The sequence below is a fragment of the Ostrea edulis genome, chromosome 7 (assembly GCF_947568905.1).
Source record: "Ostrea edulis chromosome 7, xbOstEdul1.1, whole genome shotgun sequence".
In the NCBI taxonomy this organism is placed as follows: domain Eukaryota; kingdom Metazoa; phylum Mollusca; class Bivalvia; order Ostreida; family Ostreidae; genus Ostrea; species Ostrea edulis.
The window spans coordinates 43163314-43189674 of record NC_079170.1 but is presented as its reverse complement, the minus strand read 5'-3'; the positions used below and the strand labels follow the sequence as shown (position 1 = coordinate 43189674).

At 35.9% G+C, this 26361-nt stretch overlaps 2 protein-coding genes and 1 long non-coding RNA gene across 3 annotated transcripts; all 3 read left to right on the top strand.

Moving 5' to 3' along the window:
- The first annotated feature begins 266 nt into the window (after nt 1-266).
- LOC125655679 (dynein regulatory complex subunit 6-like) lies at nt 267-10520 on the top strand. The gene is made up of 4 exons (XM_048886119.2): nt 267-484; nt 2659-2762; nt 3639-3735; nt 10252-10520. Exons 1-4 carry the CDS (start codon nt 398-400, stop codon nt 10411-10413), a joined length of 450 nt encoding a protein of 149 aa, XP_048742076.1. The 5' UTR covers nt 267-397; the 3' UTR covers nt 10414-10520.
- Nucleotides 10521-18410: 7890 nt separating this feature from the next.
- LOC125655682 (uncharacterized) lies at nt 18411-20034 on the top strand. The gene is made up of 3 exons (XR_007362828.2): nt 18411-18624; nt 19484-19623; nt 19947-20034. It is a non-coding gene; the product is annotated as an uncharacterized LOC125655682 (long non-coding RNA).
- Nucleotides 20035-20161: 127 nt separating this feature from the next.
- Nucleotides 20162-22303, top strand: LOC125655680 (fibrinogen-like protein 1). The gene is made up of 2 exons (XM_048886120.2): nt 20162-20321; nt 21354-22303. The coding sequence occupies exons 1-2, from the start codon at nt 20207-20209 to the stop codon at nt 21611-21613; spliced, it is 375 nt and encodes a 124-aa protein (XP_048742077.2). The 5' UTR covers nt 20162-20206; the 3' UTR covers nt 21614-22303.
- Nucleotides 22304-26361: the final 4058 nt, after the last annotated feature.

The window sequence follows — 26361 nt, the reverse complement described above, 5'->3', positions numbered from 1 at the left end:
AATAAGAAACGGAGGAAAAACAATATGTCTCCGACACTATGTGTTCGGAGACATAATAATAAGAAGAATAATAAGAAACGGAGCAAAAACAATATTTCTCCGACACTTTGTGTTCGGAGGCATAATAATAAGAAACGGAGCAAAAACAATATGTCTCCGACACTTTGTGTTCGAAGACATAATAAGACCCCCCCCCCCCACCCCCACCCCCACCCCCCGAATTTACAAAGAACGAATTAACCAAACTTCTCATTATCTAACCTAACATCCGGGTATCTTGTTGCTACCAAACAATATGGCGGGATGTTTGTTCTTTCCAACTTGAAATGCTTTTTTTCCCCATTCTGCACTGATTAACTTTTAGTCCAGTACCACAGTTTTCTTTTTTGTTACAAAAATGGCAACCATGGCTGCCTCAATGAAGGGGCAGACGCCCGAATTGAAGCGTTATCTTCGCTCTAACAAGCTTCCTAATATATACGAGGTAAGGTGTAGGTGCGTGCAGGAAAATGTAGTAACAACCCAAAACAGCAAATGTACAGAGGATAAAGGTCATGTACAATTTATTTAGTTATATTGCCGAATGAAATACGTATTTGTGACGTAAAAAGCAACATTGTTTACAGCAACAATATTGTCAATAGTTTATAAAGTGCTATTTCACGTAAGAATAATGCAAAATTGAATTTCCGCGGCACATCCAATGTTATTATTTATATACAGTAGCGAGGGGATATATATATAGGGTCCATGGAATTCGCGGAAATACCGAAAACACCAGGTAATTACCAAAAACTCCACAGAAAGTACCAACCCCAACCCCAACCCCTCCACAATGTATCATTAAAATTCACCTACAGGGTGTTAGGTAAATCTCATGTACATATGTTACCAAAGTTTCATTGATTGTGGAACAGGAAGGAAGGGAGAAAATGCAATGGACCAGACCAGGATTCGAACTCGGGGCCCCCTGAATCTCCAGTCAAATGCTCTACTAAAGTCTGACCACTTGCGATTTAATCTGGTTGGCAGCTACATTCCCCCTTCCTTAAATGTCTTGACACTTGAAGACATCAACCCAGATTCTATTTGCCATTGGCAGGACTTTCACCTGCAAATCCGGGGTTGGTCTATGGCACCAAATGTAACAGGAAGGAGAAAATGCAACAGACCAGACCAGGATTCGAACCTGATCCCCCTGAATCTCTAGTCATGTGCACTATCAACTGCACTAACTGGCCACCGTCGATCGAACCTGGCTGACCTCTACATTCCTCCCTCATTAAATGTCTTCACACTTGAAGACATCAAGCCAGGATCTTTATCCCCTGGCAGGTATTTTCACCTGTCAGTTCCCGGGCTTGGTCTACAGCATTAAATGTAACAGGAAGGGAGAAAATGCAACAGACCAGACCAGGATTCGAACCCAGGACCTCTGAATCTCCAGTCAGGTGCTCTACCATCTGAGCTATCTTGGCCACTGGCGATCGAACTAGGCTGACCATTACATTGGAAAATTGAATGATTTCTGGCTAAGTTTTCAAATTGCATTTCTCGGCGGCATCGTTGGCAAAGGAGGAGGTTATGTCATTTCATAAAATTTATTCACATTGCAACCATCATTTCTGTTTTGAAGATGTGACAAATATATTTCTCCATTACAATAAGATTAGATAAAATATGTCTGATGAAGTTGCTATAAATAGCACGGCAACTATTGTGGAGCATCTACATGCTGATAAAAATTAGCCATAAATCATTCAATTTTCTATCGATATGAACAAAATTTTGGGAATGTATGTATATACACTCTGTAAATATGACCTAGTAACACCATGTATATGTGTTTTAATGATTATTGGTGTTTTTGGCACTTTTGGGGGGTGTTTTCAGTAATTACATTGAGATTTCGGCGTTTCTGCAAATTCCATGGACCAGGGGAGGTGGTGTGACATGTTTCCATGATAATGTTTATTAATTTTAAGTTAATTCACAATGTGTTCACTGTGTGTATTTACCAGCATTAATTGCCCAATATGAAAGTATTTTTATTCTTTAACGTGATATGACCAGCATCATATATCAGAGACATATAACGTGAGACTAGCCACTCCTTCAGCAGTGTGTTTACCTCTTAATTTCATGGGCTCATCTATAAATTATCAATTTTTATATATTAACTGGTTTGATGAACTGATGTGAAGTGAAGTTTACTTCACTGTGTAATAAATAAATTGGAATCAGTCTTGGCAAATTTTGAAATGATTTGATGATTAAACAAAAGATAATTGTCAATGAGGCAAATCAAAAAAAAAAAAAACTTTTGCAAGCTGAAATCTTGCTGATTTGGCCAACTTTCAGGACATGTGTTGCCCTCTTGAGACCACACTTTAATTTTTCTGTTATAGAAATATATTTAAATGTTTTCTTGATAGGATTTGAACGATTTGAACTTAATTAATATCTTTTATTATCAAAATGGTGAAATGGAATTTTAAATCAGAGCATTTGTGCATTTTTATCAAAGTACCACAGGCCATGAGATAATGTGAGACTTTGGACAACTGTTATTTTTTGCTATGTGTCTCTGTTCAGGTTGATATTCCTGTGTTTCACTGTCTGGTATCCATTCTGATTGACCCTCTTGTTACATTGCAGGCCCTTCTCACAGGATTAGCAGTTATGTGTCCTGGAGATCCACTTCAGTTTATCCTCGATAAACTCAGATGCCTGAAAGAAAATGGAATTGATGAGCTTAATTGGTATTTGAATCCTATCAAGTTTGAAATTGTAGTACATCTTTAATAGTATTCAATAATATGAAGTTATCAGATCTGATGTTATTTAATTGTAATATAGGAAAGGAGAAAATTTTGGGCTGTACCAGGAATCAAACCTGGGACCTCTGCCTTACTAGTCAGGTGTTCTATGCACTGAGTATCCACATAGTCCATATAGCCTTAATTAGACGTACTACATTTTACTCCCTCTTTAATTGTTTTCACTCTCACAAACACACATTAACTCAGATTCTTTTGCCTCTGGCAGGACTTTCACCTGAAGTCCAGGGGTGGTCAACTGCACCAAATGTAATATATTTAGGAAGGGAGAAAATTTATGGCTGGGCCGGGAATCGAATCTGAGACCCCTACATCACTAATAAGGTGCTCAAACCAGTCACTGAGCTACCCAGGCCAATATCCGTGGTCCATATAACCCTATATCTGTTACAGATTTATAACACACATTAAAAGCAAACTATCAGTTCATTAGAAAGTATAGGGTCTATTGTATTTTATCTTATAGACTAGTTGTCTTTCTTTAAATGACTTTGGCTATGTGGATACTCCCGTTAGTTAGAGCATTGGTTGACAGTCCTCCACTCCTTACTACAGTTCATAAATATGTAGAAAAAATGTACTACAAAATGATTCAAAAGTAGAACAAAATGATTAGAAAGTTTTTGAATTAATATGTCATTAATAATATGAACTGACTTCCACTGAATTTCATGGTGTAAATCTGTAGGCATTATTCAGTAATTAATACATGTACTTTAAATATCAGTTGAATATCAAGAAAAGTCTGTGGAAGTTAAAGATGGCCGGGGTACTACAATGAGTTCTGTCATTTTGTAGGGATATGTTTGTTGAAGAACACATGAGGCCTCCAAATAAAATCATTACAGAGAGCAACTTAGATTTCATCTTCAACCTTGACGACGAGAGTATGATTGTAAGTTATCCATACTGTGGTTATCATGCCCATATTGAGAATTTTAGATATATGCTGAAGCATTTCCTCACATATTGCAGTCATGTTGTTTAAAATTTGCCTGTGTCACAAAACATATAGCTAGACATATGCAGGGCTTGAAGCTAACCTTTTATGTGACCAGTCCAGCCAGACTGATAGGGTATAATTTCAACCAGTCTGCAGAAAAAAATACCAGTCCAACAGAGTTTTCCAGAAATAATTAAACATATTTCGTTAATGTTATTAAAATGAAATTTAACTCAATATACCTCAGACAATATTGTAACACTTAAATATGGGATTAATTAATTTACGAATCAGATTCGTCTGATATCTACAGATCGAAGCATGCCAAATGTGTGTATAAAATTTCGTAAGTATATTTTCCAAAATGATGCTTTAGAAAATTAACCAGTCCCTTCGGACTGACTAAAACAAGTGTCATTCAGTTCGTCAGACTTTTAACCAGTCACAGACTGACGGACATATGTTAATTTCGAGCCCTGCATATGCATGAGAATAAATCTTGATATCAAACTGAAAATATGGCCAGGTAATTAAACACCAAAGTAATAGTTCTTGTAGATCTATTATACTTGATTTGATTTGAACAGTAATTTATTCATGTATATATGAACAATAAATACATATATACCTATATAGGATTAGGCAGCAGGAATAGGCAGCCATTTTTCTTGGTCACAGGTCATTTATAACAGAGCATGCATATATATATAGTCAGTGAAAAATAACAACAGATAGTGAAATGATTGGACAGAATGAATCTAAAAGAGGGGGGAAAGGGGGGAGGGGATATGAAGATATTATATTTATTCTAAAAGAAAGTCAGCCCGATACATAGAACATGTTTCATTTTAATTTTTTTTATTCGATTCATTGTTTGAATGAGATGTAATTTTAGTAGTTTTTCTTTAAAATGTAAATCCATCCAGTTATAGGTTTCCATTCATGTGCAATATGAATTTTCGAAATAGCAATAGAATGGTTTCAATACTTTCTCACGACAATGTAGTACATCAGTGCTGTCTTGGATAATGGTAATAAAATCATTTCCTGTGCTGCATTGTTCATGTTTACATGCTTTCTCTTTAAAGTCAATCCATATGTTTTTAATATGAAATATAATGTAGTTTAATTCATGTGAAACAAAATGATAAAAGCACACCCTATATGGGACTGGATTGTATTTTTATTAACAGTTATTATATTGATACATGTATAGTCTAAATTCATATTACCATACCCATATTATCATGTTCACCAACCAAACCCAAAATAACAATTGATATTCACTGAAATCCGTAATACCATATTCCCTATAGGGTCTACACAACACTATTGAGACTGATAAAAATTTGTGATATATATTTAGAAGTCTACCTTATTAAAATCTGTTCACTTTTAGCTTGAAATTATGAAACGATTTCCCGACTTTCCCATTCGCCTGTATTTTGTAAGTTTAGGATACAGAATTTTTCTGGTGATTTGGTTCACTAAGATAATTTTTTTTTTATCACATACAGGTGCAGAACTATATGGAATTATCTAGTACAATATTTATAGTTTTTGTTATTTTGAATTCTTGATGGATTGAAAATTTTCTCCTTTTGGTTTTATGCAATGTGGGAATTATGGCATTTTAACCAGTATAGTTAAAACATAATACCCATTAAATCCATTGTATACTGTTTTTTTCATATTATTTATTCATTTTCTAAGTTATTTACTTACTTGTACATATTCATTTTCCAGTTGAGAGTTTAAATTAAATCCTTCAATCCTGGTTATTTTTAAAATGTATGTTTCATCAGAATTGATGTAATTATGATTTTTCATTAGTGTATTGTTTGTTGAAATTTTTGCTTTTAATTTTTCCCAATTATTTTTCGCTCCTCCCTTGGAGACGGCCATACAATGCATTGATTACGTAGAAATTATACCCATAGGGCAGATAGCGAAGGAGGGTCCCATTGAGTTTAATATTCCGGGAAATACATATAATTATGTAGATTTGAAAAATTCCAGGTTGAGTTTGAAATTAGGATTAGTGCAGGAAAATAATTCTCCCATTAAAGCGGAGCATGAAGTTGGGCTAGTGAATAACTCCCTTCATAGTATTTTCTCTCAGTGTGAACTAATTCTCCAACAGCAAGACACGACCAAAGGAGTGTGCTCTAATTACCCTTACAAGGTCTATCTAGATGTGATCACGGCTTCTGATAGTAAATTAAGGGAAGAGTGTTTATCTAGTCAGCTCTTTTTCGAGGATTCGGCAGGATATATGGATGACGCAGACCCACACGAGGGGGCTAACACAGGGTTGTTTATCAGATCGCAATATACGAAGGGAGGGAATATAGCAGATTTAAAAGGTCCGCTTTATGTGGATCTCTGTCAACAAGATAGGCTGATCATCAACGGGGTTCAAATCGGATTAAAGTTGCGTCCGCACAGAGATAAGTTTTCTATATTGACCGTTGATAAAGTAAAATACAAGGTGGAAGTCAGGGAGGCCGTGTTCAAAGTGTGTTTTGTGAAAATTCATCCCAGCTTCATCCTGAGTCATAGCAGAATCTTGGCTGACCACCCGGTGATATACCCCATTCAAAGATCTGAGATTAAATGTTTCAGTATTTCTAAAGGAGAATATAACTTTAGTGCCGATAACTTTTTTAATGCGGTTCCCGATGTTCTGTACGTAGGATTAGTCGGCTCTGAAGCTTCCAATGGTACTTATGGTAGGAGCCCGTTTAATTTCCAACATTATGATTGTAATTTTGGGGCTTTTTACGTGGATGGAAAATCGATACCCTCTAAACCCTTTCAACCTCAATTCCAGGGGGTACCTACTGAGATGTGTATTCGGCTTTTATCGAGGAGGGGTCTTGTTTAGTATCCAGAAGTGACTTTTCCAAGGGTAACTGCATTTATGTTTTCAAAAAAAATACGAATCTCAGGGCTTGCAGCCTGTCTCGGAAAAAGGTCAACTGAGATTAGACTTGAAATTTGCCACTCCCCTACCGGAAAGTGTTACGGTTATTTGTTACGGGAAATTTTCTAGTGTGTTGACCATTGACAATACGAGGAACGTCAGTGTAATATGAATACCGTGCAACTCCTCACTGCTATGTATCAGGACTTGGGGATGAGTGCTAGAGCGGGTGGGGTATGGCCGGCTGATGCTTTATTGCATCTTCAGTGGGAGAGACATTTATGATAGTAAACACTTCTGAAAGTCTAGAAATGGGGAGACATTGGGTAGCGTTATACCTACCGGAAAGCGGACCGGCCGAATTTTTTTACCCCTTAGATCACCCTCCCGAACATGATCATTTTTATTTTAAGAGGTTTCTTTTAGAATATGGATATTTTTGGAATAAGGTGGCATACCAATCCCCCGAATCGGTGTTGTGTGGGGAGTATTGTTTATATTTTGGTTACCATCGCACTAGAGATCTGAGTATGGAGCGGGTATTAAGGGCAATACGATTAAGGGATGATGATCAAATGCATCAGTTTTATTCTCAAACCCTCGGTAGAAAAGTATAAATAGATGGTCTTTCGCGGTAAATTATCAGTCATGGAGGAAACAAGGTGTGAGAGACGGGCGAGGATTTTAAAAATCGTGTGGGGATTAGTCTTGTTCACTTTCATGTCGGCTATCCTGGGACTAAATGTAAATAAAAGACACTGTAATGAATATGACGATATTAGTGGCCATGTTTATAATGTTAGTGGCTGTACCCTAACTGCATCATACGACCTACCGGATCATTACCTCATCAGAGTATGTAAAAAGAAAGAATCGGTGACCCTGGACCTGCGGAAATATATAAATAGGAATTTTACATCGGAAGGATTGACATTGACCTTTAGCCAGTGGGATTATTTGTACAGAATACGTGATATTATTTCTAACAAGTCATTGGAAAAGATTGCTCATTTACATTCGTGATGTCGAAGGAATCGGATCGTTGTTATAGAATGCTTAGACAGCAATTAAACGGCTGCTTTATCTCCAAAGACAGACGTTTAGTGTATAGGAAAGGTGGGAAGAAGATATTGGATGAGATAATTGAGAAAACGGTTCAATTATTAAATAAGGCGAAAAAATTAAATAAGAGAGCAATCAAAGAGGGGTTTCCTTTACATCAAGACTGTTGGGGGGAGAAATCAAGAGGCCATGTTTTATTGTCCGAAATGTCTGAGTCATACCCGTAAAGTAAATATGCAGAAAAAACGAGAGAAAAATAGATTAATTAACCGTGTGTAGTGCGCATGCTCGGCATGAGGTATATAAAGAGTGTTGTAAAAGAAATGGTTCATAAATATGAAGGAACCCCAGATGGTAAGTTCCCACGATCGATTGAATACGTTTGTAGATTGGAAAGGAGCAAATGTCCTTCATATGGCTGCTAGCGGATTTTTCTTTAAGGGTCCGGGGGATTTAGTGCAATGTTATGAATGTGGTTTAAAATTAAAAAACTGGAAACAATTTCATTCCCCTTACTTTGAACATGATCAATGGTCTAAATATTGTCCGTGTGTAGGACAGTATCCTGAAAACAAATCATGGCAAGAATCCGAAACGATTGATCAGGACACGAAAGTGCTCCGAGCTGTATGGGCATGAACAGGAGTAGTGAGTCATAATAAAAATAGAATCCCTTGGGAACCTTCATTTGTGATTGGCTTTCAGGAAGTAGTTGCTAACAAGTGAATTGTTTAAGAGTTAACCCACGTGTTCTTTCTTCGGGAGGGGATTGGAGTATTTATTCTAATAAAAACAAGAAGAAAAAAAACAAAACAAAACAAAAAAAACAACAACAAAAACCAGAAGGTTGGGTCAGGCCGCCTTTTGAGGGGTCCCTGGCGCGGTCGTAGAGACTCGAAAACCCCTCGGGGCATGTCTTCCAAAAATGGTCCCTGGCGCGGTCGTAAAGACCCGTAAACCATGAGTTGGTCCCTGGCGCGGTCGTGAAAAACCCGTAAACCAACTTGAGGACGTTCCCCCTCGTATCGATGATCGGGCTATGAACGCTGATCCGGTCGCTACGAGAACTAGCTTTGTGCTGCTGTGTGCCTAGGTCTGACTAATTCTTCTCGTTAACAAAAAAAGTAGTAAACCCACCTGCCTTCCGGCAGCAGGTCCAAAGTCCTGGTAAGGGGTGATGGCTACTTTAGCGGAAGTGCCGCCATCTTGGTGAAGGGCTGACCGGAAGCGGAAATGCTTACCGGAAGCGGAAGAGCCGCCATCTTGGCGGAAGGGTCGCCATCTTGGTGGAAGCGGAAGGGCCGCCATCTTGGCGGAAGCGGAAGGGCCGCCATCTTGGCGGAAGCGGAAGGGCCGCCATCTTGGCGGAAGGGCCGCCATCTTGGCGCCGGTTCAAGGGGGTCGGTTTGTGCATACTATACTACTCCCACTTTCTAGCAGTGGTACATTCTTAGTGCTATACATGGCACTCAGAGCGTGCGGGGTTGAGGAAACCACTTTGCCCTTCAATTATTTAGAATACAAAGTAAACTTTTCTGCACCCCCACCCACTTTTATAGGTTTTCAATGCATCACTGTAACTCCCTTTCTTGGAAAAATATGGCTGGATACCGCTACTGATTATCATTCTTCATCTCAGTACACCTTTGGACTATTCAATTATAATGAGAATAAAACAAAAGAAACTGTTCAACAAATGAAAAGAAATATCCAAAAATTTGTTCCAATGAAAGACAGGGCGTATAATAAAGCCAGTGTTTTATGGGGGATTTCTAAATGCACCCGTATATGTATACCTGATAATTATGTATGGATACTCTGATATAGTCCTTATAAAAGTAATGGAGAGGCACAAGGATTTCGAACTACTTATCCACCGTTTGAATTTAACTATAAGTTTCTCATTAGATTAAGGTTTTTTTCTAAAATGTAAAATTGCAATCAAACATGGTATACACAATACTTTATTTTGAGTGTGTTTTATCCAACAATTTCCATCAACTTCAGTAGATAGCTAGAGCTTATGGCTACCATGTGAAAGGCCTTTGTTTTGAATCCTGTCAATGCCTTTGGATTTTAATTGGAAATTTATTAATTTTAAAAGCTCTTTATTGACAGAGGGGTATTGGAGGGATTTTGTACATAAAAATGATAAAATTGAACTCAACAGAACATCACTAATTAATTAACTAATACTCTCCATTCCAGAAGAATAATGTGGCACTCAAACAAAATAATGGATTTGAAGTTGAATCTAATATTTTTTCTTAGATTCTTCTTTTATTCTTTCATTGTTCAAGGCCATTTCCATTTCATAATGGTGACAGATGAACTTTAGGTGTCTAATAGAAATATAAAATTTGGAATACATCAAAGGAAATTTGTTAAGGGCAAAACTGTATTCAAGTGTATAATATATCAAATACCTCTACTGTAAAAAAAAAAAAAAAAAAACGAGGACAATTTACTTTGTATTTTAGGCTGACGCTGTCCACAAACTGACTTATGACACAGGAAGTGGATGTGATCCTTGTACCATGTATTACTACAGAAATCTTTTGAATGCGAGAAGTGTAAAAGGACATGTGGATAACTCGATAGATCTTCGTCATGTTTATTTTTACAGTATCTACATTCTTTGAGATCAAGTACTTCTCTGACAATCAACCATGTCAATGAAATACTTTTCATATACACATAATAACTGTATGTTATGATGTTTATATCTCATAAAATATATCTAAAAAGTGTATAGCCTCTTTTAAATCGATATCAAAAAAATGAAAATAAGGAATTTTCTGCATGTATATTTACTACATAACATGGATGAGTACAGGGATAGCTCTTATCAATTTTATCAAAATCTTTGAGACAGTACATGAGAAAGTCACTTCCAAATTTATTGGAATCGAACTTTCCAAAATGTTTTACATCAGAATCTGACTCTAGTTCATCCCTATGTTCGGATTCAATTTTCAAAGTTTTTTCTAATGGTAACAGCGGGCAATTACCACTTTTGGATTTTTTGTAAAACAAAGAAACAACTAATCAACAATCCATTTGCTCATGAATTTTATCTAGTTCAGAGTATATCAACAATGACTTCATGATGGAAAGTACTCTGCATCTGGTATCATGAATGACACTTTTAGTTTTACATCAAAATCAATGTCGCGTACATTGTATCGAATTGTGTAGCAATAATTATATTGCACATCATGGAATGCCATCCCTTCCAAAAAGACTATTCCTTGGCGGATGTCTCTTGTCATTTGTGGAGGTCCATACAAGCGAATGAAATCCCCGAATGTCCACTACCATGCCCAGAGCACATGTATCAATAATTATCCAGACATCGCAATCTGAATTTCCCAAAGCAGATATTATGTCCATCTAAGTCTTTGGTCTTGTTTGCAGATTCTGAATGAAACATTTCCACATAATGGATAGAATCAAGACATTCTGCTACAATGTATTGATATATAACTGAAGTATAATAGAATTGTGCATGTGGTATACTTAAAACTTTGGAAATCTTCTTATAGTGTTACAAGTTCATCAACTAGCCACAATGAAGCCATCTCAACAGAATTTGAAACTTTTTCACAATAAGTCTTACGCTTAATTTATTTCAAGGGTCATCCAAATTCAAAACTTTCATGATTTTCTAAGAGTCAAGTGTTGCACTGGGATAAATTCTCCTAAATGACCCATTTGTGTGTACCAGCCTATAAATGCTTCATTCCTGTTGTCTGGATGTAAACCCTGAAAAGAAATAGCACATTGTAGGTTTTGCTAGGGTATGAGTAAACTACTTTTTCCTAGGATTATGAATATGACTTTTAGAGGCCATATACATTATACAGAAGTTTATAAAAATTCAAATAGCACATGTTACTCTCACGTTAATTGAAAAATGTAGCATGTACTACATGTAGTAAGTGATTTATTTCAAATGTAGGTAGTATAAAATTACAACATAAGACCAAAAATATATATATGTTAGTTTCCACTTTCCTAACCAACCCTTACAATTTCTGCTGACCTTAACACATTTTCCCCCCATTCTCACAGATTTTGTGAATGTCATCACTACAACAAGAGTATATTTATTGACTTATTAAGTTATTTATCATGCACATACTTCCAAAAAACAGAAACAGTTTTCGTTTACAGTAGGGTGGAATATCTGTTTTGATTCATCATATAACTTTTATTTGATTACTAGATACTCACTATATTTTATGCATAGTAGAATACTGAATCATTAAAAAATAATTCAACCTATAAAATAAAATGTTTTCTTTTAAAAAACCATTATTTACGGACCCTTAAAATTTTTGAGATGAAAGTGGAAACCAACATATATATTTTGTTTTACCTAAATCTGTTTATACTAGTTTGAGTACATTGCTATAAAAAATATGCCACTCTTTATACAATCTTAAAACTATATGTAGTCTTAAAGGGGCATGGACATGATTTGAGCTGAAAATTTTCAAATTTTACTTTGCCAGTCCTATTAATGAACTAAAGTATACCGGTATCTAATGCCTAAATGGTCAGCAAAAATGTTAATGTCAGTTGTCGAGTTACCAGAGAGATACAGAGCCCACAATTCTTAAAGCTCTGTTATGTTGATTGATTGATTGATTGATTGGTGTTTTCCGCCACACTCAACAATTTTTCAGTTATCTGGTGGCGCCCAGTTTTTATTGCTGGAAGAGAGAACCCAGATACAATGTACCTGGGAAGAGACCACCGACCTTCCGCAACTAAACCCGAAAACTTTCTCACCGGTGCGAGCGGGATTCGAACCCGCACCGACCAGAGGTGAAAGGCTGTGTGATTTTGAGCGCGATGCTCTAGCCACTCAGACACGGAGGCCCGTTCTTGTTTACGTAGGTTAAATATACGTTTTAAAAAATTGTTTTAAGTTTATAGATTTTTCAATTACAAGTTAAATTGTGAAAATAGCTAAACAGTTTCCAGTGTTTGTCACATCTCATTTTGTTTTAAACATGATATTTTTTATTAAGCAATCTATATGTAAAGAAAAACATGGCATGAGCCTTATTTGCATAACGAAGAATTGTGATTGCTGTATCTCACTTGTAACTCAACAACTGGCATTCAAATTTTGCTGTCCATAAGAGATACCAATTATTTAAGCGATGCAAATATTTAAAATGTGGAAAAGAAAACTTCAGTTCAAATTGTGGCCATGCCTCTTTAGCACTAAAACTTTTGATTGATTTTATTTTCTAATTGAGGGAGAGGGTGATTACTGATTAGGTATGAATTTCACTCTTCTTTATAGTGAGGTGTTAACAGTTTAATAATTTGTTATCATTATTATATATTTAGTGTATTCTCTTATGGTAGAATGGTTGCTATAAATACATTTCCAGAGTTTTTCACTCCAATTTTAAAAGCTATTCAATACTCTGAAAATCATCAACATTTAAAATGAATTTTAGGATGTTTGAAAACTTTAATTTTAACATTAAATATAGAATTGGATCTTAAGTATATTGAACACATGTTAAAAGATGTAAAATATGTATAATTTTGAACAATTTCATTAATCATTTGATTTGCAATTCATACAACAACATGGGAATACAAATGAAATATTCAATGTCTAGATCATTAGATCAGACTTACAATATTTGTAGAATATTTTTTAAAAATCAGACCTCACAAGTCATTACATTTCTTAAGTTAACGGAGATATATGAATATATATAATTCTCGAAAAAGATTTTATCGAGGAAATTCAGACTATAGAAAAGCGATTTCCAAATTGTGGTTTAAGGAATAAAATCATGCTATGATATCGCTAAATATATTAGATATAGGGAACTTACAGACAATAGGACTACGCTAACGTTGTTTTTTCGATATATTAACTTCAATCACTCAATCTATAAGGCATTTATTAGGAACCATTTTTGAAATCCGGAAGCAATTCTTAAGCTATGTATGAAAAAATTGATTTATGATATCCTTTTGTGAGTAATACTTTTGTAGCCATCGTATAAATAACTGACGTGGGGCAATTTTCTTCCGTCTGGTCTTTCATCAAGCCTATCTACGAGGACGTGTACCCCTTCCGACTTATTCGTTTCAGAGCTGCATAAGTCTGGAATGGCTCATGCCTGGAATGACAAGGACTTTCCAAATCCAGTTGACAAGACATCATAGCAATCCTTCCGTTGTGTAACATTACTGCTTATTTCCTTTTCTTCCAATTTTAATGTGTTTACGTCAAAATCCTGTAATACATCTTCAATAACGTTTTCGATTATGGGCGCCGCCACTTTTTTATGCTTCCCAAGCAGTAGTTTAGAACCGATGATTTGATTGGCAAAGCTAAAAGAATTTGATTGGCTGCCAATTTCCCTGCATAGTTCAATCTGAGATGACCTCTAATGGGGAGTTGTTAGATCCTTGTGTAGCGATAGTAGATAAGCGGATCATAGGATCTAATTTTAATTAGATTGCATATACAACCTGAGTGTTTGCAATTTAGCTCTATCGGTTGAAACTGACGATACGATGGTTCAAAGTGCAGACTCCATATATATGTACTAGAGAAGTGAAGCATGTCCCCTTCTTGACCATAGATGAGCTCTGTTTTACAATGTAGATTTCTGTTATTTAACTTACTTAATGTGCTTTTCATATCTACTAATTTGGCTACCTGCTTTCTCTTTTTATTATTTGTTGACATTTGTTTCTAGGAGGAGGCATTTTCTGTAGTTCATTTCATGCAGCAATGTTCCGTGCGACACTTTATCGATAGCTATAGATGAGTCCAAACTTTTAATATTCATCTCTCTCTCTCTCTCTCTCTCTCTCTCTCTCTCTCTCTCTCTCTCTCTCTCTCAGCGGATGAAAGATGACGATAACTAAAAATGAATAATCTCATAACTCCTATAAGCAATACAAAATAGAGAGTTGGGCAAACACGAACCCCTGGACAAACCAGAGATGGGATCATGTGCATAGGGGGTGTAAGCATCCCCTGTTGACCGGTCACACCTGCATTGAGCCCTTTATCTTGACTAGGTAATCAGATGTCAGGCGGCGATGTCATTGAAAGCAAGTTTTATGCCTTGTCTAGATGGTCGAGTGGTCTAGCGACAACCTTCACATATACATGTTTAAAGTATTGTGTTTTCAGAGGTGTGAATGGGCGTGTGCTTGTGTGTAGAAATGGTGCAGATATCGTAAAATGAAGGAAAACATTTATAGATTTGTTTATTCTTTTCAACTCTATTGGTACAATACCATAAATCAAATCGCTTATATGACATTCATTGACGTTTTAGACGTTTTAGAAGAAATAATGATTCAGTTAATGGTAATTAGGGATATTCGTTATGCGTGAAAGTGACTCTTTAAAACTACATAGTATTTCTAAAGAAACGGATTTTAAAGATATTTTTCTTCTTGCAATTACCAAAGATAAAGCTTAGGACAGAATTATTCAGATTTCTTGTGATGTTTCAGGCAAAGCAAAGCCTTGATGAAACACCAAACGAGTTTTTTAATGATAAAATGAGAGTAATCTATGCCGTACATCTATATATTACATTTTCTACTGTATTAGCCGCTAATTATTTCGTTGCCGTGTAGAAAAGAAAACATATATAGAAACCTTGTAGATTCCTGTAGAAAGAAATTTAAGGATATTGTGCTGTTTCTCCACATCAAATTATTTCCCAAATAATTTTCACAGACAAAACATTACCCGCTGATCTGAGAAAAACATTATAATGTTTTTATCTACCGTCGCGTCTGTGAACATTTCATTTATTACTTTGCAATTTCTGTCGTTGCTAAGCATAGTTCGGAGTCTTAACTACTGTACTACAAGGATGCCCTTTGACCCTGTTCCAGGTGAAATGTACACGGGGACTGTATACGCTGTGGTATCCAACGTAGGTATTCAGCAATGCGTCTCGGAATGTATATCCAGGAAACCCCACTGTAAAGCCGTCAATTATTCGCGAAATCGACTATCCTGTGAAATCTGTTCCTCTACTGGACATTCCCTTCTGTCGGATGAATATACCAAAGTCAATTTGGAAAAGGTAATTTGTTTTCCTCTTACACACCAGCAAACTTCAGAGGGCACAAAACACAGCTGCAAGATTAATAACACGCTCAAAAAAATCCGACCATATTACTCCTGTTCTAATAGATCTTCACTGGCTCCCAGTTGAATACAGAATTCAATATAAGATACTTCTTCATACTTTCAAATACCTCAACAACCTATCTCCAGTTTACATAAAGGATATCCTTACAGTTTACAATCCCACACGATCCCTAAGATCCGAATCTCTGCATCTTCTCCAGGTACCTCGGACACTTACGAAAACATATGGAGATCGACGTTTGGACAAGGCTGCATCGAGTCTCTGGAATTCTCTGCCTTTTAAACTCAGACAATGTACTTCATTGTCTAATTTTAAAGTGGACCTCAAAACGCATCTCTTTAGATTAGCTTTTAATTTGTGATTACTTTTATATACTTAGTGCTCTTACATACAGCTCTTACAGTGTTGTTAACAAACAAAAAACAAAAAACTAACCTGCTATTTGTTATTATACCTATGTCCTTTTTATGTATATAATTATTCCTAAGGGTTGTTTTAAATTGTTTCATATGTTATTAGGGTAATCATATCATATCGCTATATATCAATAATAATATTTATGCATTTTAATTCTGACACTATGAATATTTTATTCACATGTATGTGCACATCGATTTTATATTATCTTTTCTTTCACATTTGTAAAGCGCTTTAGAGAACTAATGTTGATAGGGCGCTATATAAATCTTTTAATTACAATTACAATTACAAATTTAAACAACGGTGTTTAAGTAATTCTGGAAGTTAGGATTACGAATTGCATTTGCCAGAGAGAAAAAATTGTGAATGATGGCAGGGTATCTTACTCCCGTAAAATTCAAAATATTAAATTCTAAAGCTGTAGAAGAAGGTGAAACCTTCCTTAACTTTCCTTTATTTCATATACAAGGTCAAGTCTAATATAAATTCACGTACTTTCTCTCTGATATTTACAGTTATATATCTCCGATATTTACAGGAATGTCTCTCTGATATTTACAGTAATGTCTCTGTAATATCTACAGTGATTCTCTCTGATTTTGACAGTGAAATTTACAGTGATTTCTAACTGATATTTCCAGTGATTCCTATCTAATATTTACATTGATTTCTATCTGATACTAGTATTTACTGTGATTTCTATCTGATATTTACATTTATTTCTATCTAATATTTACAATAGTGTCTCATTGACATTTACAGTAATCTCTCCCTAATACTTTTGGTGATGTCTCTCTGAAATGTGCAGTAATGTTTCTCTGATATTTACAGTGATTTCTCTCTGATATTTACAGTGATTTCTCTGATATTTACAGTGATGTCTCTCTGATATTTACAGTGATTCTCTCTGATATTTACAGTGATTTCTCTCTGATATTTATAGTGATTCTCTCTGATATTTACAGTGATTTCTCTCTGATATTTACAGTGATGTCTCACTGCTATTTACATTGATTTCTCTCTGATATTTACAGTGATTTCTCTCTGATATTTACAGTGATTTCTCTCTGATATTTTCAGTGATTTCTCTCTGATATTTACGGTGATTTCGATCTGATATTTACAGTGATTTCTCTCTGATATTTACAGTGATTCTCTCTGATATTTACAGTGATTTCTCTCTGATATTTACAGTGATTTCTCACTGTTATTTACATTGATTTCTCTCTGATATTTACAGTGATTTCTCTCTGATATTTACAGTGATTTCTCTCTGATATTTACAGTGATTTCTCTCTGCTATTTACAGTGATTTCTCTCTGATATTTTCAGTGATTTCTCTCTGATATTTACAGTAATTATATCTAATATCCACAACAATTTCTCTCTGATGATTAGTACAGAGTATCAATTGTGACACAATATCACCCAACATCAGTTATACTGTGCATGATTTCCTTTTAGGAAACCTGGAGAACATCTTTAGACAAACAAAAACATTAAGATCAAATATATGTACATGTGTACTAAATATGAATTCGCGGTATGAATATGGAGTTTGTACAAGCCTGCTTTAGATGTTTTCCCAAAGTGGAACTTAGTGCAATATGGTTATTCTGTGTCAAAATTCCGGAAATGGCAGCAAATCCCCATGTTTTGATGTTATAATTTCGGGTCCACGTCATCTTGACCAAACTTAGAGTAACGAGGTAGTTGCAACAGGATTCATAAACGAAATACACATAATTTTTAAAAAGGACGAATGTTGATTTTGGTGGACAAATAGAAACCTTATAATACGGTTTTATATCAGTTAATCATAGATTCATCCATATTGTTTTAATACTGAAGGTCCTAATTAGGCATTCGAGTATTACAAAAGGTAGAAGATATCTTACAGCTAACACCAGGCATAAGATAGTATCTCTTAAATATTTTGGTGTCCACTATATACAATATCATGTATAGATAATATTCGCTTCCGTGAACATAAGAATGTACACTACCGTGGTATATTTTATAAAACAACAATAATTCTTAACAATTAAGATAGGAATATATTCATAAGTAAAAAAAAAAAAAATACATTGAAATAAACCATTGCATGTAATAACCTTTTGTAATCAATTTATGCTTTATAGAACAAACATGAATTTTCATGATTTCAATTGTAATAGGCAGAAAGAGACAAAAGCTGTCCTAAATGCTCAGATGGGGAGAAATGCGTACACATATCAAAGAACACTACCAGATGCATGGATGGTAATATTTTTCGTACAATCAATATAACTGATCTTCTCGTTACCGTAATCAATTCTGTAAATGGTGCTGTTGACATGCCTTCAACACCTTTACTTATCTTGTGTGGTATACAGGATGTATTTTGTTTTTACTTCTTGTCAAAGGAAAGTTAGAGATAACGAACACTGATCAATCTCATATGGAAGGCGAAGATAACAGTGATCAATCTCATAACTTCCATATAACGATCTAATTGGCCAATACAACCTATCATTGGGTCAAATGCTGTCTGACGTGTTTCATACCGATTGTTAGGTCGTTCTTGACACACTGATTTTGACTACGGATAACTCAGTTTACCTGATCAAGATATAGGCCTTACGGCGGGTGTGACCGGTCGACAGGGGATGCTTACTCCTCCTGCGCACCTGATCCCACCTCTGGGGTGTCCAGGGGTCCGTGTTTGTCCCAACTATATGTTTTGTATTGCTTATAGAAGTTATGAGATTGATCGCTGTTCGTTATCTTCGCCTTTCATAAGCAATACAAAATAGAGAATTGGACAAACACGAACCCTGGGTATAGCAGAGATGGGATCAGGTGCATATGAGAAGTAAGCATCACCAGTCAACTTGTTACACCCACCGTGAGCAAAATCAATGTGCCAAGAACGGCCTAACAATCGGTATAAACACGTCAGATAGCATTTGACCCAATGGTGGGTTGTATTGGGAAACTACATCATTATAACGACCATGGCATTTGCAAAATGCTGACTTTAAACGAGACTGTTGAAATCCCTGTAGCATCTCTCCTGGTAGGAGGCATGATGTTTCACAGTCTTCTCAGTATTGATATTTTATTTTCTTCATTTCAACAGATGGAGATTATATCACTGACTGTACTGTGTTGCATTGGAAAATACCTTCGTTGAACAGTGGGGAATATACCATCAAACCTCTACACAAGAAAAAAATCCGAGTGTTTTCTGAGATGAAGAAGGATGGGGGCGGATGGACGGTACAAAATAATTTTCTGTGAATCAGTAAATGCTCATTATCATAAAGAAATATATGCAATAAAATCTTTGGAAAGCGGAAGCTAACGCTAATTCAAGAGCAGATGCGTTAGTGCTTTCATTTCCAATCACCATAAACTTTATTTCACGTATATCAGACGTTGTTTATAAAAAGTGGTCCTATCTCATGCATTGCTCTAAAATCAATAGAAAAATGTAAGAGATTTGTATGAATATGAAGTTTAAAATAATTCTTATAAATTTCTGAGATATTTTAGGAATAACCTGCAGTTTTGATTTCCCTCATATTCTTTAAAAAATCCAGGTTTTCCAAAGACGAATGGATGGTTCAGTAAATTTCGCCCGTACTTGGAACGATTATAGATATGGATTTGGAAATTTATCAACTGAATTTTGGCTTGGTATTTATTATAGACTTACATATCCTGATAACTGTTCACTTTTATATCTTTTTAATTGAATAAATGAGCAATGCATTATATTTTTAGTTTTTAATTATACTGCGAATTTGTAGGGAACAAATACCTGTACAATATTCTACGTCAAGGAAATTACGAGCTTAGAATGGATATGAGAGACTTTGAAGGAAATTCAACATTTGTACAATATAAGAGCGTTAGTATCGGCGACAGAAGATCTGAATATAGAATGAATATATCTGGATACTCTGGAAATACAGGTATAATATTCGAGCACAATAATGACAACACACTGTAGCTAAAGCGAATTCTGAACTGCGCATATCATAGGAAAATCCAACGATTTTACTCAATGAAAGGTGAAGATAACGAATAGTGATGGATCTCATATTTCTTTTAAACAATACAAAATAGAGAGTTGGGAAAACATGGACCCCTGGATATACCAGAGGTGGTATCAGGTGCCCAAGAGGAGTAAGCATATGTCTTAATAAGGTAAATGGAGGAATTCGTAGTCAAAAGCAGTGTCAAAAACGGGTATACAACTGGTATAAAAGACGTCAGACAGCATTTGACCCAATGATAGGTTGTATTGGCAAACTACATGTAGATCGTTATAACGATCACAAAATTTGCGAAACGCTGACTTTAAACGAGACTGTTAAAACCACTGCACCATCAACTTCTTTGTCAATAGTCTGCCTCGATTGAAAACTGATCATACGTAGAACAGGCTCTTGCGTATCGAATCAGTCGAGATATATAAACTCCATGTGCATATATATAAACATTGATACTGTAATATATATAAACACTCATATCCTGTTATCAATAAATGAAGACTCTTAGCGTTGTTGTTTCTGTATGAGGATTTTATATTGTTCATCATTACATAATGGATAGAGAAATCCATATCTTTCTGTTCCAATATTGCCATGCTCAAAGTTTTCAGCATTTTATGTCACCTTAGACACAATGTGCATCTACTCAGTAGCTAGTATATACGTCATTACTATACACTAAATGAAGTTTTCTGCATGTAGGATACATGTAATCACAATTTTAACACATTTAATGTAAAAAGTGAAAGTTTTATTTCAGCGCATTTTAGCTTTATCTTGAGTGAAAGAATTCAAAACTGATTCAATAATTTTATTTCACTTATTCTTCTAAAGTAGCCAAAAATAAGACTTTGGACAAACTTACAACAGTACTAAAATGTGTCAAACGCATCTGGATGAAAATTTGTCTCTATGCAATAATTTCTAGTGATTATGCTCTTGTATATGCAGGAGATTGCTTAACCGCGGTAAACACAATCCACGATATGATGTTCTCAACATGGGATCAGGATAATGATCATCATCACGGAAACTATGCTGTACTATATAAAGGCGGATGGCGGTACAACCAATGTCATGCTTCTAATCCAAATGGACTGTATCTTCAAGGAAAAATTTTTCAGTTTGCACAGGGGATAACTTGTAGTGCATGGAGAGGTCAATATTACTCGCTCAAAGGAATCGAAATCATGGTCAGGAGAAGGAAATGACGTTAACAAAGTGGGGAAAGGTTAACTAAAAACCCTTTTTTGCATTTTTAAACATTAAGAAACCTTAAATTTTGCATATCAAAGTTTTTAAGTTTCCCCTACAGGCATAGTTGCTGACTGAAAAACAAGAAATATTTTTTAAAGATATATCCACTTACCCCGTGTGACAATATTGAATTTGATAAACTGTATCTTCAGACTGTATGAAGTCATATTGTAAAATATGGAGTATCTACGTGTCAGCGCCAACCATGGTAATACCTTTGATCGCTTGAGATACTGAAAAGACATTTCCAAATAAACAGTCATTGGAGTCATAACCTTTGATCTTATGCCTTGAAAACCAACCTTGTGTCCAGAGGAGTTTGACCATTAATCTTGTGGCCTCAAAATCATTAGGATTTATCCACTCCTTAGGATGTACCAATGCACCAAGTTTGTTGTTTGTAAAGCCAAGGGTTCCCAAATTATTAAACGTACAATATGTAAAACTTATACGGTACCAATTTTGATGCACCAGATGCGCATTTCGACAAATAATGTCTCTTCAGTGATCCTCAACCGAAATGTTTGAAATCCGAAATAACTATGAAGTTTTAGAGCTAAATATAGCCAAAACCAGCGTGCCAAAAAAGTGGAGCCAAATTCGTCCAAGGATAAGAGCTATGCATGAGGGAGATAATCCTTAATTTTGAAATGAATTTCTAAATTTTATAACAGCAATTAAATATACATCCATATTTTCAAGCTAGTAATGAAGTACTTAGCTACTGGGCTGTAGAGACCCACGGGGACTAACAGTCCACCAGCAGAGGCCTCGACCCAGGAGTCATAATGTAAAACTTATACGGTACCAATTTTGATCTAATGACAAGATTAGTTTACCATTGACCTTATGATCTCAAGATCGAAGTGGTTAACTTCTCCTTAGGATGTACTAGGGTACCAACCTTCATGTCTGTCAAGGTAATGGGTCTAAAATATTTAATGACCAGAATAGTTTCACCATTAACCTTCTGAACCCAAACTGGATTGTGGTTATATATCTCTTAGGATGTACCAGGGTACTAATCTTGATGTCTGTCAAGCAAAGGATTCTTGAAATTTTGAGCCAGACAGTATCTTATCTACAGGGTATTTTCACCCTTGATTTTGTACTTTGTGACCTCAAAATCAATAGGGGTAAAAGCAGTGTACCATGTTTTATATCTGTGGAGATAAGGGTTCTCAAGATATTCAACACTCAGTATTTTTACATGGCCAGTGTGGCCTTGAGACACCAAACTCAATATGTGATATCTACGGTACAGCTCACGAGTATGTTCCGAAAAATAAAGGGCCCAGTCGACCGAAAGTCCACGATTTAGCGTGGGCCTAGAAGACAGTTGGCGCGTTAGAAGTTGATGTTTCTGCGCCAACCTTGAAACTTAACCCCCACCCCGGGTAACACGGGGTGTCACGGTGTATCTTCACGGTGTCAGAATTAAATTGTATTTCGTTGATATAATGTACAATACATTTATTTTTGAAAATACAATTTTGAGTATATAAACTATAAAGATACATTCCATGAGAAGTTTAAATTGTTTGAATGAGGTGCTTTTGTGTTCCAACTTTTGAGGTTTTTTTTAATTTTTAAAGCATTTGTAATTTGTGGAGTAATTTTTCTTGATATCTAGTGCTGATGGTATTTATTGTGATTGGTTTGTTTGTTTATTTGGGAGTATCATTGGTGAAGTTTTAAAACCTCCTACCTACCAGGCGCATCGGCTACGAGTCTATGTAGGATGTTTTTGTAACGATCATCCCTGTACCGCGTGAAATTCGGTGTCTTTGATAAAAAAAAAAAAAACCTTTGAGGCCTCATCGTATAGTTTGAACTATGTCGGAAGGTTGGTCTTTGATACTGTACACATTTCGCATAGCGATGAGTCTCCTCTAGCAAAAGATAAAATTCGCTAGTCCTATATTAATTCATTATAAGTAAGTTGCGTGGAAATTTCAATTCCAAAGATAGACATGTATATACCTACATTGTACGTGTCCAGAATCGGTAAAGTAATCAATCAGCGATTCTAGTGTCAATTGTTCTGTGTTGGCCTAAAATTGCAGTGATTGAAGTGAAATTATTGTGTATCGCCACATTCAATGAAATTAGAATAGCCACATTCATTATACACTTAATAATAAAACTATGAAATATTTTTGTGTGAATTCAACAATAACTTCATCTCACTTTAGTATGGAAACAAACGGAGAAAAGGTCAGTCAGCTCAAAACTTTTCCAACCTTCCAGTTGTAAATTTTGATTAAATAATGAATCCTAAATATATACTTTATTATACATTTTTAAGAAAATCGATTATAGAAAAGTTTGAACATTTTATCACCCGCTATAGAATTTCATTTGTTTTTCGTATTTTTCCGTTAGGATCTGGCAAAGTTCTCAAGCTTCAAACATCGATGGAGAACGTGGACCTCGTGTGTAACGAATGGAATCAGAAAAATGATAGTGACTAAAATGTAATGTTTAGTTTTCCTTTGCTAAATATATAGATTGAACGATTTTTGTTTTGCCTTTTATAATAGCGAAATAACTTAATAATTTTCCATAACAGGCAATTCAGAAGAAAACTTGGAATGTTGGCGTCTCCATTTTTTTGACATGAAAACAAAACCAACAAGGAGGGCATTACTCGATGTTAAAAATCCTAATTCGTAGGGGGGTGTTGGAGTTTTAAACTGCCTCAAGAAAATCCCTGCATATCATTCCTAGTTCATGGGGAAGGGGGAATAGTGTGTTAATAGTGTCATCAACTACTCTAGTATAAGTGTCTCAATAAAAAATCCTTGCATCTTAATTTTCTTTATTTGTGTTGGGAGGGGGTTGGAGTCTTACTACTGTATTAAGAGTTTCGAGCTTACATACTTCTTATTCACTACTACTGTTAAAAATATAATTGTGTTGATCAAGATGATTGATCTGAAAAAGCCTTGTCGCTGCATGGCATTAACTTAGTACATTTTAACATACAAATTGAATTATTCATATGCACTGAATAGATAAAATTATACAACCAAATTTAAAATCATTGTCTGTTTTACCCCTCCCCTTCTCCCAACCTTGGCATATGAATGGTGAAGATAACGAACAGTGATCAATCTCAAAACTCCTATCAGCAATACAAAATAGAGAGTTGGGCAAACACGGACCCCCTGGATATACCAGAGGTGGGATCAGGTGCCTAAGAGGAGTAAGCATCCCCCTGTCGACCGGTCGCACCCACCGTCAGTCCTATATCTTGATCAGGTAAACGTAGTTATCCGTAATCAAAATCAGTGTGCCAAGAACGGCCTAGATATGGGTATGAAGCAAGTAAAACAGCATTTGACCCAATGATAGGTTGTATTGACAAACTAGATTGTTATAACGACAATATGATTTGCGAAATGCTGACTTTAAACGAGACTGTTGAAACCCCTGCACCATCAACTTGTTTGTCAGTAGTCTGCCTCGATTTCAAAACTGATCATACACAGAACAAGCTCTTGTGTATCGAATCAGTTGAGAGACTGACGATGGAGAAGATGAAATCATCCCATTTATCATAAAGTTGAGTTGTTAGTTTGCCGTTAATATCTATTTTCAATATAATATCTAAGTATGAAGCAGAAGTTGACGACTCTGTGGTGTCTTTCATTTCGAGTTCACGGGGATATATCGAATCGACATATGAATGAAAATTAGCATTGTTAATAGATAAAAAAAAATCGTCGATATATCTAAATATCGCTTTGAAGGCCACAGCAGGAGATTTTTTCTTCTCACGTAGAAGTTTTTGAATAAATTCTGCTTCGTATGAACAAAGGAGCGCAATTCGTGCCCACGGGAACTCAAACAGACCGTTCGAAGACCTGATCACCAAACACTCTGAAGACACCGCCAATGAGTAACTCCAGCATATTTCCATTTCCAACCTCAGAGCACCTGCGCGCGGAACCAGAGCGGTGTCCAACAAAGCAACGATACGAACACCTTCTTTTTTCACCCCTGCCGAAGAAGCAACTGTCCATCTCAAAAAGTCCATTCTTTAACCCACCGTGAGGAATGGTCGTGCAAAGTGTTGAAAAGTCACACGTTTGATGCTGTTCATTTGAGAGAAGCTTCGCAATCTCAAGTCTACCAAAAGCTCCTCAGAACCCTTTAGAATCCACACCCAACCCACACCACCTCCGGCATATGCAGTGCCACAGTGCGTCTGAAGTCCCTCTCCCACAGCTGTCAACAACTTCGTGAGGAACCAAGATAGAGGCCCGGCAGAACACTCACTGGATCGAGCAATGCATCCCTGCTTGTAAGGGTCTTTATGAAGTCCCGGAATCCAGCACAGACAGGGCAACCCACACTCATCCGACCCATCGACCGAGATATTAAATGTTTCCAAAACCGAAGCATGGTCCTGAAGAATTTCATCCCCTGAAAGGGCAGTTGGAGTATTAGTACGACCACAAAGAGTGGAATTAACGCCAAGTTCGTTTAAAATACAGCTGTAATAATGCATCTTACAAACAAAGACAATGTTCCTACAATATAGCCGGAATCAAAACACACTCCCCATGCAACCCATATAACTCCCCCAGCACCTCCGGACTTACTAAACACAGAAGGAAAGACGGCACATACTCCTGTCTTGATGTGTCCAATGCTGGATTTTGATATTCCTCTTACACTTTTAATCCATTCCAAT